The 17949-nt window shown below is 38.7% G+C and overlaps 1 protein-coding gene across 2 annotated transcripts; it reads right to left on the bottom strand.

Annotated features, from left to right (window-relative positions):
* Positions 1 to 2747: 2747 nt before the first annotated feature.
* Positions 2748 to 16513, bottom strand: impdh2 (IMP (inosine 5'-monophosphate) dehydrogenase 2). 2 transcript variants are annotated; one of them, XM_066644401.1, is made up of 14 exons: positions 16149 to 16513; positions 13783 to 13831; positions 13331 to 13432; positions 13127 to 13201; positions 12330 to 12617; positions 11693 to 11780; positions 11208 to 11407; positions 11027 to 11117; positions 9149 to 9244; positions 5818 to 5961; positions 4741 to 4885; positions 4227 to 4370; positions 3494 to 3577; positions 2748 to 3122 (listed from the first exon to the last, which is right to left on the bottom strand). In XM_066644401.1, the coding sequence occupies exons 1-14, from the start codon at positions 16244 to 16246 to the stop codon at positions 3101 to 3103; spliced, it is 1626 nt and encodes a 541-aa protein (XP_066500498.1). In that variant the 5' UTR covers positions 16247 to 16513; the 3' UTR covers positions 2748 to 3100. The 2 variants fall into 2 exon arrangements, with proteins under 2 accessions (XP_066500498.1, XP_066500499.1); XM_066644402.1 differs by having other exon boundaries at positions 2751 to 3122; positions 12330 to 12536; positions 16149 to 16507.
* Between the last annotated feature and the right edge of the window lie 1436 nt (positions 16514 to 17949).

Genomic DNA, 17949 nt, shown 5'->3' with positions numbered 1-17949 from the left:
TTTTTTTTTACATTAATTTCATGATGTTTAATATAAAGTGATGAGCAAGGACCTATTTTCTTTGCAAATCTGAGCTTTTGTTGAATGCTCCTTTTTCACCTTCTATATTCACATGTTTGTACACTAAACAATCACTGGATTAGGAACACCAACCTTATATCTACACTCACTCTCTATTTTATCAGCTCTAGTGGCCATACAGAAGCACTCTGTAGTTCATCTGTTTCTCTGCATACTTTTCTTATCCCCATTTCACTGTTCTTCAGTGGTCTGGACCCCCACAGGAGGTGAGTTTGGAGCAGGTAGTATTCAGGTGGCAAATCATTCTGAGAACTGCAGTGATACTTTAAATACAGAGGTGTTTGTGCTTGTGTGAGTGGATCAAACACAGCAGTGCTGCTTTTCTTCTTAAAGCCCTCAGTGTCACTGCTGGAATGAGAATAGTCCACTAAAGAAAACATATTCAGTCAACAGCGTTACTGTGGGTGGTGTCTCTGATTTGACAGTGATCTGAATCCAGAGATCATTCAGTGTAGTACAATGTTTCAAAGCACCATGACATGTATTTTCTGTTTTTATTTTGCCCCTGTGACAACTTTTGCTGCTTTAATATATTCCCATTTCTGCTGAAGATGTTTAATATCTTTTTATGCTCTCGCGACTTGTATCTCCAAAGAAAGCAACAGCAATAGAATGAAACACTCTAGAACGGTACACTCTACACCCAATGCCAAGCATCAGCCAGAGGGATATAAAGCCCCCTAGCATCTGACAGAGGAACTGTGTTCCCTGGAGTGATGGTATGAAAAAGAGTGGCGTTTGTAATTCAGAACTAATTCATTATGATTTTGTACACTATAGTGCTATATAAATAAAATACTATGCACAACAATAAATATTATAAATATTACGTTAATTGACGTATTACATGTTCATTTTTGAAGTAGTTTCACTTCCAAACTCAGAATAAAACAATTATATATATGAAAAATATACGAATCCTATTGTTTTTAGGTAAAATGGCACTGAAAAGAATGAATACCACTTTCTCTGATCTGAAATCTGTTCTAAACCTAAGAATGTTCCAGTCAAACAAAGCCAAATTATGTTTCAGTTCACTATGGCCCATGGTTGTTGAAGCACCAGGGAATGATGACTGTAAACTGTATGGCATCAATATATTATGTTTAAACAGTAATTTATACCTCAGTATGTAGCACTATAGTGTATTGTAGTCATTTATAAGCATCAATAAATGCATCAATACTCAATGAAATGAGTAGTTTGATGGATGTAGTAGTTTTGCACACAAACTTGTAGAAGGAATTTCAAGTTATTACAAATTCTAAAATTCTACCTTTCCCTCGATTTATTCTGCTGGTAACGTAAAAACAACATATACAATAAAGAAACATGTAGTGGTCTCAAATATTTGGAACAGTCAGTGAATGATTAAGAACATAAGAGTGTCTAGTGGGATCAATGGGCAATGTGGTGATGTCCAGATTCAGTTAGAGATTGTGTTTCATTTAATATCAGACACCTGGGGTCCTTGACAGAACCTGTCCAGGTGTATACATGTCCTTGTGTGTTCTTTTCCCATTGCGCGCGTGTGTGTGTGTGTGTGTGTGTTCTATCTGGAAAGTCCGGTGGTTTTGGAGGTGCAGGCTTGTTCCCTTGAGACCCATAGGCTAAATGAGGAAGAGTGAATTGCTGCTTCTTGTGAATTAATTTTCACAGATGGGGCAAAGTCACTTTTTTGCCTAAATGTTTAAATCTAGTGAAATCCTGAATGTATCAAATTGAATACAAAATATAGTAATATAACATAAATTGTGTAAGTGTTTGAACTGAATGTACTGCCAAAAGAAGTCTGGAGATCCAGTCAGTTTTTTGTGAGCTTCCCAAATAGAAAAACATGGATTAGAAGGTGTGCTTCTGATTGTGTGCTGCTTCTTGCGCAGAGGGCAGACTCCTTAGAATCATTTATACGAGAGATCAAAGTCTAGGTTAAATGGATTAAAGCACACAAAATGCATACTGACAAAATATGGCAAGAAAACAATGAAGTAGAAAGTGAACCAGGTGATGACGGCTAAAAACCACAGCTCACTCCTGAGCTCTCTCACTGAACTGAGCAGTGGATCATTTTCGTTTAAAGGAACAAGTGCTGAAACCGGCCATTCACAACAGAGCTGTTAAGACGCGGACAGCACAGGTTTGGTGTTTGGTCCTTGTGGTGTTCTGACCATAAGCACAACGCAGATGTTTCATTCAGACCTCAGGTCTGTGTTAACGTGTAAAAAAGTGGTAGAATATGGCCTCTTTTAAATTCAGCTTACATTTCTCCAGCCTACAGTAGTGTTTCAGCTTGGAATGCTTTCTAAATCACGTGTTATGCCTGACATGTGGTAAGGAGGAGAGAACTTGGAAAATGATCATGTAAAAATGAAAACTGCTTAAAACTACAAATATTCACTCTACCTAAGGGAGAAAAAAATAGGATCTGGGCCCTTTAATGTCTGGAAATGCCTATTTGGTTGCGTCTGAACCTTACAGCAGTGAGAAATCAACCACAGCGCTACTTCCTCTTCTGAAAAGCTCATGAATTATTCCGATAAACAATTTTCTCAAAGTTTTGAGAGTCATGTGACCTGGGATTAGCGCTGCTGTATGTGTGAGATCACTTGTTTTCGAATCTGAAAGTACAACAAAATGCAGAGGACTACAACATATTTTAGTGGAAAAAGAAGTTTATTATAATGAATAAACTTCAAGAAAAGTTTTCACATGTTTCAAAAACAAACAGTCTGACCTTAAACTCTCAAACGTATACCCAGCGCACACAAGGGCACATGCACAGTTTCTGTCTGTGTAAAGAGGAAAGAAGGCTGGGAAGACAAAAAAGGGAAGTTGGAGGTTTTGAAATGGGCAGAATGGGTGCATCATTCTGTGTATGCATAAGCAAGTTTGGGTCTGTGTGCAAGGCTGGATTTGAGTTTTTGTAGTGGATCTGCATACGATAAAGTGACTAGAATTTTCTGTGCGTTTTAATACACTGCTGGACTGTAGATGTGGAACTTGGCATCAGTAGACTTCATTAAAACAGGCGTTTCTCGTAGCTGAAAGATAAAAACATAACAATGTAAGTAAGACAAAGCCCAAGATTTGCCCCAAATATGTTCAACTGGTAAAAAAATATATATAAATAGCCATCAAAGATTGCAACTGCAGCGATAAACCACCAGAGGGCAGTGTTACTGCAAATGCAACTTTTGCTTTGGGTATATTACACCAGGAAAATAAAACAAACGTCAGGACCAGTCAACTCCCCTTTATACAAAATGATACTGATTTGGAAATAATAATAATTAATAATTTTTTATAATAATAAAAAATAAGACGACGTTGCATATGTATGTAAAATACGATATCACAAATATATATATACACACACACACACACACACACACACACACACACACACACACACCTGTGTAGACTGTGAACTCCTCCTTCCATCTGAGCTGACAAGGTTCTCTTTTCAAATTTCAGATCCCCAGAATACATCATTGCCCTGGGAATGCAGAGAAAAATTAACTGATATAGAAACTTATTACATGAATGGTTGTTTTGAGCATCCCTTAACCCACTCTCAAAAACGTCTGGTATGACCGGACAGTTCTATATTATAAACAATAATTTGTACAATGCCATAAATGATATAGGAAACACATTTTTGCTGATGTCTGCTTAAAGCGTCCCACAGAGAGTTATACTCTGCACCTAAGGCACCTAAGATAACTATAAATATAACTAAAGCCTTCTCAGTAAGTGTGGTGCTTGTATAAAGTTATATATAATCACAGTAAATACAATATATATATAAAACAAATAAGAGGAATAAGACGTTTTTATCTAAAAAGGAGTAGGTGAAAGTGAGTTTTAAGAACAATGTTTTGTTCAGATTCTCGTTGTTTGCATGACATTATTTAAAATAATTATTAATAATAATTAACCGGTAAAACTAGGTATTGGATGATAACCTCAAATAATACGGACTGCCACCAGGAGAGATCTGGAAAAAGTTAAACCAACACATTCACACTCTCTGGTGCCTAAAACAGTACTGTACTTCTAATAAATAAATAAATAGTTAGTTGTATGATAGGTGTTTTTTGTGTGGGTGCACATGTATGTGTGTTTGCATGTGTTTGTGTATATACCTGAGTTGTGTGAGACTCTTGGCTCCTATATCTTGGCAGGAGTGCTGTATTCCAGCATGGAGGTAGGGAACAAACTTATGGACAGAGCCTTTATCCTGAACTGCGCCTGATACACCCTGAGCCACTTTAATCTTGTCACTTTCACTGAGAGAGACAAAAACAAGAAAGAGCGAGGACATAAATGTGGAGGTTCAGTACTGTAAACTAAGACCAATTTGTCTACAGTCACAAGGCTCAAAAATCCAATCTGCATCTGTGATTGGAAGAGAAATCACATGCACATCAGAATGGGCAACTATATGCAGGAGAGAATGTTTTAGGTACTGAACAATATGGTGTTTAGAGTAACAGTTTATATATCAGTCCCACTGTAGTAGGGTCATCATAGTGCACTCATCTAAAGACCAGACCTGCTAGCGCGGGAGCTTAGTTTGGGAATGTGAAAGAGAAAAGTAAGGACTAAAAGACTGACTGATAACACGAGTGGAGACTGGGTCGTGTTTGTGTGTAATACCTGAAATATCTGGTCTGTGAACCCAGGTTCTTGTCCATGGCGTCGAGTGAGCCCATGCCTCTGTACTTCTTTAGTCTGATTCCATCTGAAAAGAAATACTCACCAGGAGCCTCACTTGTGGCGGCCAGCAGGGACCCCATCATTACTGCAGCGCAAAAAGAAAGAAAAACTAACAATATAAAACTGACTCATTATACTGAGACACAGTGTGATTCTATACAACACTGATTTTAAACATGGCCACCCACCTTGTGTGGGGACATCTCTACAGAGCATTAACTGGTTAATTATACACTTCACTTTTTATTCTGTAACAACACTAATGTTTTCCGTATTGTATCATTTTAATGAAATCATTTTAATCATGTTTTCTTTGAGTCTTATGTACTTTCATTTATTGCACTATTTTAATTGTTTTAAATGACTTATGATGTTTATTATTGCTCTTAATTTAATTGCTTTTAGCAACTGGCACAGCAGGTAGTGTCACAGTCACACAGCTCCAGGGGCCTGGAGGTTGTGGGTTCGAGTCCCGCTCCAGGTGACTGTCTGTGAGGAGTGTGGTGTGTTCTCCCTGTGTCCGCGTGGGTTTCCTCCGGGTGCTCCGGTTTCCTCCCACAGTCCAAAAACACACGTTGGAAGGTGGATTTGTGACTCAAAAGTGTCCGTAGGTGTGTGTGTGTGTGTGAGTGTGTGTTGCCCTTTGAAGGCGCCCCCTCCAGGGTGTATTCCCGCCTTGCGCCCAATGATTCCAGGTAGGCTCTGGACCCACCGTGACCCTGAACGGTTACAGATAATGAATGGATGGATGTGTGTTTTGACTCTGAATTGTATGTAAGGTGCTCTATAAATAAACTTGCTTTACCTAATTCATAGATTACAGAGGATCTACCTCTCCAACTCTCATTTGCACTTTATAAAAACAAATGGAAAAACAACTAATAATGGCATTTTATAGTGATTTTACTCTTTGAGGATAAAAATGACTGAACCCCCCCCTTGTAATAAACATCACAAATGTATTTACCAAGTTAAATTTCAGTGCATGCATTTTGAATCACTTGTTGAGCTTCTCACCTGTGGATGCTCCCAGTGCCAAGGCTTTGGCAACATGCCCAACAGTCTGAATGCCTCCATCTGCAATAACGGGCACGCCAAAACGACGAGCATATTCAGATACTTTATACACAGCTGTAGCCTGCGGCCTGCCACATGCCAGCACTGAGAGAGAGAGAGATTGAGTGTTGAGTTAGTACTGTATCTACAAAACATTAATTCTCATTCAGAACAGTCCTGTGAAAAAGTATTGAGACTGAATTTTACCAACTGTCCAATTGGGGAAGAAAAAAAATGTACTTATTTAATTCAAGGCGGCTCATCAAAAATGCCACAAAAACATGTCCAGATATTCAAGTTAATGTTATAATTATAATTTTTAAATATTGTTAAAACTTTTCATATCCGATAACACTGTAAAATGTATTACAGCCATGGTGTTATGGTGAGTTACCCAGATCCAGAGTTAGATTTTCCATATAGTACAGTAGAACCCCGGAAGTATACCGTTTCTGAAGTCGACATAATCGGAAGCCAATGCCAAATGTCAAGAGAATTTCGACTCGGAGGTTGACCTTAAAACTCGGGACCCGGCCCGACCCACACGACTTTTGTAAACAAACGGCGCTCCTGTTGAGCTTAACTGACGCTAGTTCGTTGATCATTTTCAGTTTATGGCGTCGTTCCGCAAGGTTGGAAGCTTTTTGAGGTTGTGCTCCAAGTTTTTGCGTATTTTACGCGTTTTTGTGACTTTTTTTTTTAGCAAAAGAGAAAATACATCAGAAAGATACATCAGAAATATACAGTATTATCCACCCTCCCCTACTCCGTTTGATTCGCTTGAGTGAGAAGGGGGCGTGGTGAAGTAGCCTAAAATCTTCTGATTGGACGGTCTGACTGTAGAGCTACCGTTATTGGTTGATAACCTTCTCTGTAAACATTTAATTGGTCAGTCTGCACGTCAGTAGTCCTTGTTTACGTCAGGCAAAGCTCAGGTACCTACCCTCATCTCGAGCAGCTATGCCGCAACGTAAATGTAAGTTCTCGGATGAATTAAAAAAAGAAACTCCCATGTTTTGTGTAGCAAAAAAGGTGTAAAGGACTTAAAGCACACATGAGTTCAGCTAAGAATACAACGGCAGTGAGACGTGTCCTCTTTTTCACCATCTCAGATCTGGTCGCCCTAGTCGAGAACCAATTAATCGATTTTCAGTTATTTCTTATGGGGAAATTCGATTCGGAACTCGCGTCGACAACTGATGTGGATTGAAACGGATTACTGTCACCTTCCGGGGCATCACTGTATATCACAATGGCTAGATTCTGCAGGCAGTGGGATTTAACTTTTGAATAGTTTTCAAATATTTTAATTATGTTGTATTTTTCCTGTTCATATTCTTACTGTATGTAGTGGTATTTAATGTTTTGATTTCTGCATCTTACTGCGCAAATAACTATACTTCTTGGGTATAGCTAAGACTTCTGCACAGAACTGCACACTCACACCCACATGCACACAAGATAAATGTCCCAATCAGTGTTTATTCTCAGCATACAGCAGTTAAGCTCAGTGTGTCTTTAGTCTGGATTAAATGGATTGGTTCAGCCAGTTTCCACTGCTGTGGTCAGCACCCATGAGCCAAAGTAAGAAGTCTCTCGCAGCAATCAAAAATTAATTAAGTTTGCTGTAAAACTGTCAGTGTTATTGAATGTATTCATCTTCTGTGCTTGTAGAAAGCATAAAGCCCAGTGGAAAAGAAAACAACAGGAAGAGGAATGGACAAAAGTTTTAAGATGTAAGAGAGAAAATGAGAGATCACTATGTTAGAGGTCTTACTTGCAATGGGAGCACCCTGTTCTGCTTATACTTACATCATTTTTGACAACCCTGCCATGCCCCCCTACATTTTTTCTCCCAAAATTACTTGAGGTTACATCTGAAGAGCGTTTACATCTATTTACAATTTGAAGGTTTGTGGGTAAAGTAGGCAGAGTCAGAGGGGTTGTCAAAACTATGACTGACAGGTTAGTCAGACAGTAACAGGCATCCAAAACCCCAAAAACCCAAACATCAGCAATAACTATCGCTACTGATGCAGAGCCGTTAGCCAATCGGTGCAGCAGGCTGTGAAAAATAGACGGGCAGGTTGTATTACTGAGAAGGGTCCAACCGATAGTTCATCTGTCTGATTAAATTGGCTAAATGTTCATCTACTAGGGAATTAACAGCATCAGTGAAAATGTACTCAACAAAACAGACATCTACAATCATTTTATACATTATATATATATATATATATATATATATATATATATATATATATATATATATATATATATATATATATATATATATATATATATTATTTTATTTTTTTTTAAAGAAATTGGTATTATAAGGCTGAAGCTCTAAATGTAAAGAATGTCAGAATTTATGGGAAGCTCCACTCCCCCTTAACACCATTTCGACAAATCAATATCATCAAACCAAGAATCACTAAAACTACTGGATCCTGTTCCACTGATGACAATTAAAATACATAAATAAATAAAAATAGATCTTTTCAGATATTAGAATTGAAGTGTTCATATCGGTCAGACCCTAGTACTGAGCCTAAAAGAGCCCTGTCTGGGGGTCTCGGGAAGAACTTACTGTAGTATCCCGTTACAGTGGATGGGGTTTTGGGGCTGTGGAGCTTTATATCAGGAGGAATACTAAGTGGAGCTAAAAATAAAGAAAGAAGTTGGGGGAAAAAAAGAGAGAGACACACAAACAAAAGACATGAAAGAAGCAGAAAGGAGAGTGGCATTGTATGTAGAGATTGAAATGAATGCAGGTGTGGAGAATAAGGCCGGATTGATGGGAAGAGCAATGAACAGAGAAGTGTACCAAACAGGAACAAAGACATGAAACAGGAAAATAAACCAACATTAACTTAAATAGATAGAACATAAAAGAATAAAGGGAACAGAAATAAATAGATGGAGGACAAAAGATAAAAATACATGAATATGTTGTTTGGGTATCTTGTAAAGCTTGGGCATCTACAATAAAGCGTTTTTGTTTCCCCTCTCAGGAATAGCCAAGTTTTTTTTTCAGTAGGACCTACGTACTCATCTGTAAGCATTAGTCTCATTGAAGTGAATGGTAACACATTACCTACTAGATATTTTTATTTTACTAGATATTTAAACTCAAAACACAGCATCCAAGGAAAACTAACTGAAGAATTGTGAATGGGATTAAAAAAATATGAATGTATTAATAACATACCCTATGGGCTTCACCTGTGAATTCAGGGCTTGTGGTCATCTGAAATGAGAGTGTATATGTATACGAAGGTGTTCTCACCTTCCTGTGTAATGCAGATGGAGCCACTGCCCATTCCCACTCTCAGAGCATCAACACCAGCATCAATCAGGTTCTTCGTCTGAGCTGCAGTCACCACTGAGACAGAAAAGAGAAAGTGTTCAAGAGCTACATTTTTAAAGCTTAGTTACATACAGGTGTTTTAGGCTCTGTTTAAAAAGAACCCCAAGAAATCCTTCCTGAGATATCAGTTGTGGGCACTTTGTACGTTGATATTATTTATTTAGAACTGATAGCTCAGATACCCAAGTAACTCTATTGACGTACAATGGAACCTCTTCCACTTACGAACCGGGTCACGGAACGGATCAAGTTCGTAAGTAAAGTTCATCTCTCGAGTCAATTTTTCCCATTTAAAATAATGGAAAAGCAATTAATGCGTCCCAGCCCCCACCCCGAAAGTTTACAAAACTCTCAAAAATTTGTAAAAAAAAATCCATGTAGCATTACTAAAAATAAAAAAGAAATATAGTGGTAACAGTAATAAAAAAGAAATAAAAAAAGTTTTAAGTGGTTACATATCGCTACCTTGAAGACGTGACGACTGGCTGGAGCAGTAACACAGGCACTGGCTGTATGACGGGAGGTGGGGGGTGGGTGGAATAACGGAGAGTGGGCGGGTGAACGTGGGGAGACGAAGTGTAGATACGGTTTAATTAAGCACGAATTTCGATGTCTGCTATTTAAACTAATGCTAAATTTCTAAAGCTACAATTCGCTATTCTTAAAAGCTCACTCAAGTCTGGGCGCTGGGAGACTCGTCTATTGGGGTCAGTGGCCATTTCCAGGCTCGGGTTCGTTGGTGGAGGCAAAAAATATTCGAATGCCCGGTTCGTACCTTGGAAAGTTCGTTAGTATAGGTGTTCGTTAGTAGAGGTTCCACTGTATTTGTAAAAAGAGGAGACATTTTAACCCTATGATTTCGTGAAACTATTGTCTGTACAGTTTGGAATTATGAAAACAAAAAGGATGTTTTACATAACCAGTAATTAAATATTAAAACAGCACAGTATGCATACATTTAGATTTCCAAATGGTCAGATCTGGACCTATTCTCACTATTTACATAAAAAATGATGCATGGCAAAAAACACATATATGCTCTAATCATTTTCTACCATCTAGTGGCTTGATCCACCTATTGCAGTTGGTGATATGTTTCACAAAACAACATATTAAATCCTAAACTAGACTTCCTAAACATGATGTATTATAATTATAACAAATAATTAACCATCAGAGCTGAATAATTAATTGCCTTTAATACGGAAATCTTTCAGAGGGCAATAGCTGAGTATTAATCCCTGTTATTTTGGTAAGTACCAACTGTAGAAATACAAGTTAAGAACACAAAGCATGTGAAGGGCAAGCTACGATATCAGTAAGTCGTATATGCTGGGCTTCTTGAAAAGTAAAGGCCTGGATATTTTATACAAAATAATCATATTTAACAACTACAAGATCGGTCAGAAAACATTAGGCCAAAATGGCAGTTAAATACCATTGAATGGAAATATATTACAAGGGCAAGAATGGTATATTAGTTAATGATCGCATTACTTTTATCACACGGCTATGTGCTCTCTCATTAACAAATTACATTGATAATGTAGTATTAGTGCTCGCATTAGTATTAAAATGAACTATTAATAGTTCCCATTAATTCACATGAATTTATTAAATTACTCATGAGATATGAGATCCAAAGTAATGAGAGTTATTGTTACCAGTAATTAATAATTATTTGAGACACGGGATAGCTATTTTGTAATGCTTAATACAATCTTAAATATAATTAACTAATGTACTCTTAATTTGTGTAACCCATTCAATCAGCATCTACTGCAAAAAGACGCTTACCGTTTCCCCCTACAACCTGCAAACTGGGGTATTTCTCCTTTATATATTTGATCATGTTGATCTGGAAAATTGAATTTCCCTGGGAGGAGTCCTGTTAGACAGAAAACATCAGATTATAAACATTAAAATAACTGACATCAAACATAACATACAAAAGACACATTAAAAAACACACACTCACCAGTATGACCACGTCGACCCCGGCCTGCACCAGCAGGTCCAGTCTGTATTTGTCGTCGTTGTGTGTTCCTATTGCAGCGCCACATAGCAGCTGCTTGCGAGAATCTTTAGAGGCCAGAGGGAAATCTCTGTTCTTCTTCAAGTCTGTGCGTGCGATGATGGCCACCAAACAGCCCTCTTCGTTCACTATGGGCAGTTTACCTAGGGAGGATTAAGACCAGTGAATTAGTGAGTCGTGTGACAAAAGAAAACTATAATATTATAGTTTTTTCAATCAATAAATAAATAAAACTAGGTTTATTCATGTACCAGTGAAATTAGGGTCAGGTGACACTGTCAACATTTTATAACTAATGGATTCATTTAAATGGTTTCATTAAGTTACACTGGAGGTTAACAACCTTATTTGTAGCCTGAGTAAAATTTAGTTTATTGGAAACACAAGATTATTCCTCACCTAAGAACAGATAAAATATATCAATGTACCTTTTTTGCTTCTCTGAAGGATCTCATTGGCCTCTTTTAGGGTCACTCCAGCAGGAGCTACTACAAGATCTTCCCTCTTGGTCATCACCTGAGAGACAGGTCAGGCATAAACAGGTTGGTTAAAACAGTTAACAGAAACATTCATTCATTCATTATCTGTAACCGCTTATCCAGTTCAGGGTCGCGGTGGGTCCAGAGCCTACCTGGAATCATTGGGCGCAAGGTGGGAATACACCCTGGAGGGGGCGCCAGTCCTTCACAGGGCAACACAGACACACACTCACACATTCGGACACTTTTGAGTCGCCAATCCACCTACCAACGTGTGATTTTGGACTGTGGGAGGAAACCGGAGCACCCGGAGGAAACCCACGTGGACACGGGGAGAACACACCAACTCCTCACAGACAGTCACCCGGAGCGGGAATCGAACCCACAACTGCGTGACTGCGACACTACCTGCTGTGCCACCGTGAAATGAAAACTGGCTTTTATATGTAACTGTTTATATGGAACTGGCTTGTGACTTTTCCATGTGGTTAAGTTCTCCACAAGCTGGTGCCACTCACTCAGATTTGCAAACTGCTCGATAAAGGTGTGCTGTTTAGTGCTTTGCATCCAGAAAGGCCCCTCCTACCTCATTGAGTGGAAGATCATGCTCCTCCTCTTTCAGAAAGTCAATGTCCCTGGATGAGATAATGCCGACCAGTCGGCCACCCATTTGTCCATTGTCTGTGATGGGAATGCCACAAAATCCATGCCTTGCTTTCGCCTGGAACACATCTCGCACACGCTCGTTGGGACTCATCACCACTGGGTCTGTAATAAAGCCCTGCTCGTACCGCTGGGAGACGGGATGAGGGGAGAGGGAGAAGTCAGGTAAAGGGAGAAAGTGGATAATGGGGGAAGAAGGCAAGGGATGCAGCTATTAGGCAGGGAAATACCACAGGGAGTCACTAAAGGCATCATGACACATTCACATCTTAACACCTGAGACACAACTCTATTTTACTTCCAATTTTGAAAGATTCGAGATATATGTGTAAGATTCGATTATGTGTAACTTATAAACACTTATTATTGTAATAGTTATGTTTCTGTTGAATTTGAAATTCACCATGTGGGGCACCACCATAAAAACTGTGGTTTAATCAGAAAGGGAAAAGATTTTCAGTGAATTACATCTAACAATAATTGATTCTCAATGTATTAAGTTTTTTACCCATAGTATTATGTTACTACAATGTTTCTTTTTCTCCCACACCTAAAGGAATATCAGGGAATCTCTAAAGCCTAAAAGAAAGAAGCAACATTGAGGATGAAAGAACAGAAATACATGTAATTGGTCAATGAGAAAGAAATAGACCTTTTTGCCATTTTTTTCAAAGAGCCAGATAAGTGGGTAAAGTAGAACACATTTAAATTGACATTTACCTTGACCTTCCTCACTTCATTTGCCTGGAATTCTGGTGTGCAGTTATGATGGATGAAGCCAATACCACCCGTCAGCTACAACACAACAAAAACACTTTACACTTTAATGATGCCACTGTATACATCAGTTTACAACATGAGAATTAAAACCATATTACTATGACTAACAATAACAGCACACAATTGATCATGAATTTCACATACAGCCATAGCAATTGCCATCCCAGACTCTGTTACTGTATCCATAGGCGATGAAACCAGTGGTGTCTTCAGTGTGATCTGTTTGGTCAGCGCAGATGTCAGGTCCTAGAGAAATGACCAATCATAATACTCCATTAATCAGACACTGAAGGACACAGGCAGGCGGTTGTGAATAAATGTAATCAGTTCTGTATGTTGAGTTATTGACAACATGAGTGATACGTTTGGGACACATCTTTGGATAAGTGCTTTATTCCTGTTCTATCAGTTCATTTTTTAATTTCTTGCGCATCCCTCACAACGCAAATCAAGTCCACCAAATGAAAGCACTCCTTACACAATGAGTGTGAAATGACACACTTTAGTCATCTGTGCAGATTTGCTGACTGTCAAAGGATATTATAAAACTGCTGTAGGTATAAGTAGATTCTCTAAGAAACTTGTATTATACTTACCACCTGATCAGCTGTGAAGTCAATGTAGCCAGGGAGAATCAAGAAGTCGCTGAAAAATTATATTAGAAAGAGGCCCTTATTAAACGCATAACACAGGAGAAGCAGTTTACACACTCAAACAAGCAATTTAAACTACATTCCAGCAGAAAAAGCTTTCTAAAATCCTGTATCAGAATAAATTCCCTTTTAAAACGACCCATATTCCACAATTGTTCATGCAGTTAATATTTTCTCCTCTGTTTAACTGATCTCCCTTAGGTCCTCTAATAAAGTTTGTATTGTAATTTTAATGCCATTTTATTAATAAGTAATATTAGTATTAATTTAAATAATAATGTATTTACACCTCTAAAAATATTGATGACGTTCACGTGTATGTAAACAAACACTAGGAAACACAACGGGCACTTCTGAGACAAACAGAAATGATTGAGGAACTGTCCATACAGTGTACAATAAATCAATAATGTAATTATTGAGACAGACCTAAATGTTTGCATAGTTTTATGTACCACAAAGATTTTTAATTTATTTTGTGAGATATATTCCATCTACTCTTTGCCCCTTTAAAATTAAACAGGCTGTGTTTGGTTACTATGTCTTTAAGAGTGACATGTGCACATGTCCCTCTTCTGATCGCCTGTTCTGTATTATGCAACATGCAAAAAACTGATTAGAAATAATATTTCAAAATAACACCAGCATTTATAGGCGTACCTCCACTGAAGTAGGCTACATAAACACATGTCAATGTGTCTGTTTTGTGCCACACAAATGCTGAAGTAAATAGGAAGCTTAGTTTCTATATATCACTATGGACGGGATAGTGAACTGCATTTTTGGAAAGGTCAAAATCATTAGCACATTAGATCAAACTCCTAAGGAAATGCTGGTTTTCAGTGATATTAGGATTTTAAATTGATCAAATAGGGATGTGTTCTTACTGCTCTAACGGGGAAAACCAAAAGCTCTTTCAGGAAAAATAAAACAGACTGCTGACAGAATCTGTAATATGAAACTGTGTTTCAGTCCTGGAGACTCTGCACAGTTGTTGTAACCATGATAAGCAGGAAAACAAATATGAAACCTACAGTGATCAGTGGAGAAAGTTTCTTTCTGACAGACAGCAAAAGCTTGAACCTGAAAGCATTCAGACTACCACTGAGACTTTGTAATCCAGGTTATGACGACTATTTAAATAGAAGATGCCAGTACACACACGCGCGAGTCAGTAACAGACATTACAAAATACTCTACTTGTGTCAGCCTTACTGCCAGCTTTATAAGCATTTAAAAATGGTGTCCTTTCATGTCAGCTAAATATATCACCTATATGAAAATACTGATGATCATTTATCTGCAGATTTAGATGCCTAGTTATTATACGCCTAGATGTCAGAGTACAGCTATTGTAATCTATAACTAAAACTTTGCGAATAGTTTTCTGCTGGTCAACTTTCATTAGTCTAAATCGCATCAACATAATCGTAGTCTTAAGAATGAACATTAACACATCTGGTAAAGGCTTATTCAATCATGACTGAGCTGTAATATAGGCTGCAATAATAAGATTCCCCCTAGGGTGTGTTATGACAACAGATGCTTGAGAGAATCAGCTTTTTAGAGGTTTCTGTAGGTCTACGACAGCTTATGACTTACACTTTTATTACCAAAACCTCTTTTCCTTTTTCAAATAGAGGATTTTAAACCTTAATGTGAGTGTTGACACTATTGACTACTGTGGATATTATAGCATAACAGACAGTCGTGATATTATATTATTACTTATTATTAAATGATGGCTGTACAATCACTCTTCATTCTTTAAAATAAGCATTTTTGTGTCTATACACCTCAATTATGTCCTTATTATTTATTTAAATGCTCTGTTCTTTTCGAATGTCCTATACTAAGCCTCATTCCAAAAGGATTCCTTGCTGCAACACTCTTTATAGCTTCAGAGACAGTGGGTGTGGCTTAAACGCTGGAGGCGGGGTTATCTAGAAGTTTGACATCCCAATTATGAATTCGTGTCCATATACGTACAGTACACAAGAGCATAAACTTTCACATACATTACTTAACGGCGTAATTTTACAAAAAATAAATAATAATAAATATATAATATTTCTAATGACATTTCGTTGTTCAGTTTACACACATATATATATATATATGTGTGTGTGTGTGTGTGTGTGTAAACTGAACAACGAAATGTCATTAGAAATATTCTAGAATGCATGTTATTTTAACAGCTTAGACTATCTATCAGTGTCAGTAGCAGAGCCTCTCTGGGGAAACTAAAGCAGTGAAGTTCCCTAGCTCTCCGTTAGCCTGTTTTTCGGTTACCGGTACAGTTCCCGTACTTGTATGTGAGACCGTCTCCGCAGTTAAAGAGCTGCTGGCCCGTGAGACCGTCTTCGGGAACATAACCCGTCTGTCCGCTGATCAGATAGTCCGCCATGGCGCAGAAACTGCGAGAACCCCCTGAACTTGTGCGCTGCAGGAGCGGAGGGATATTACAGTGAGCTCAGTCTGACGAAACACGGCCAGCACCAAGCTCCCAGAGTCCACCTTCCCGGAGCGGATTGCTCTCCTTTCTGTTACTCTGAACGGAGGTCTCGTGGACCCCTGCTGGAGGACAACCCCTGCTCCGTAGTGTCCACTACAACAACACGTGTCTATCTGAGAGCGACCTTGCGCTCCGCGGTTTTAAGTACCACTGCCTGCGTCACGTCCGACTTCCCGACCGCGTCCCAAATCAGACCACACTACACCAAGAACCCTTCTCTAAAGTCTATGAACAACACTTTGGGTTTTGAGCTCTGGAGTGCGCGCTCTTGTGCCTTCCTATAAGTGCCTATAAGATCCCATATGCTCAAAAATGCCAAACACTCAAAAATATTTCCTAAAGACAGGCAGGTCCAGGTCTATCCAGTACATTAGCATTTATTATTAAACAACATGCTTTTGGACTACAATTATATGTTAAATTTACACGGATATTTTGTGTAGTATTGGTTCACATTCAAAATGAATGTTGGGCTTCAACACTGACATATACAGAACACCAGCTACTAAAACAAACGGCCAAAAACAGTTTGTGAAAAGTGCACTCTAGATAAATGTAGAGCACAGTAAACAAGGAACGTCCCTGGACGTTCAAAACAGGTCTAAAAGCAGTCTGTCCGTCAAGGACATATTTTAAACGTCAATGGACGTCCAAAATCCATCTTAATAAGTTAGTTAAGCGGTGACCAATTAATAACGTCAATGGACGTCCAAAATACGTTTTATACAAGTAATTTATTTCGGGACCAATTAATAACGTCAATGGACGTCCAAAATACGTCTAATAGTCGTCTTTTCAATGTCTGCGTTTGGACGTCTTTTCAACCTTAAGAGAACGTTGATTAGACGGCAGTCATTACGTTATTTCAACGTTGAATCAACGGCTAAATGTTTACTGGGCGCGTGCTTAGCATGTTTGTCCACTTAAACTCACACAATGTATGTACCTCATAGAGAAATCTGCTTACACCCAGAGTTCCTAAATATGGACCTGATGCTGTCCTTGGAGGCATTACACTACTGTAGAAGTCCGTAGCACTTACAGTACAGTGGTTTTGGACGCAGCCTATGCTACATTTTCTTACTCTGTTGCGCATGTCCAGCGTTAAACCGAACACAACCAGTAAGTCCACTTATTTGGACGGTATTTATAGGACAGCAGTTTGCCGTTTTGGGTTCAGTCACTTTTCAGGCCTTTCAGACTTTCTAAAAGATACAAACCTCCCCCAGGATGGGGTGAATAAACACGTGTGATGTGTTCCAGTCTGGGGTGGAGTGGATACCCTTCTCTATCTTAGTACACATGTGTTAAGCTCGGGGGGGCCTTTTGGTGAGTTAATTTTATCTCCGGCACGCAGCGCTGACTATATTTGGCCCTCATGAACTGACCTATAAACAGGGACGCGCACAGCACTTGTCCTCAGGTGTGGTGCACGCTGTTTTTGCTACGTGCAGCAGCGCCTTGATCAAAGGTGTCTGTATTAAAGAATAACAACCCATTGTGTTCAGTTTGAATAGACGCTTTTCAAAAGGCAAGCAACCATCATTAGGCCCTTCCATACCACTACAAACATGGGGTCGAACGGTGTTTACCAT

This window comes from Hoplias malabaricus, chromosome 14, assembly GCF_029633855.1.
Source record: "Hoplias malabaricus isolate fHopMal1 chromosome 14, fHopMal1.hap1, whole genome shotgun sequence".
NCBI classification, from domain to species: domain Eukaryota; kingdom Metazoa; phylum Chordata; class Actinopteri; order Characiformes; family Erythrinidae; genus Hoplias; species Hoplias malabaricus.
Note: the sequence above shows the minus strand (reverse complement) of the source record. Positions and strands in the feature narration are given on the sequence as shown.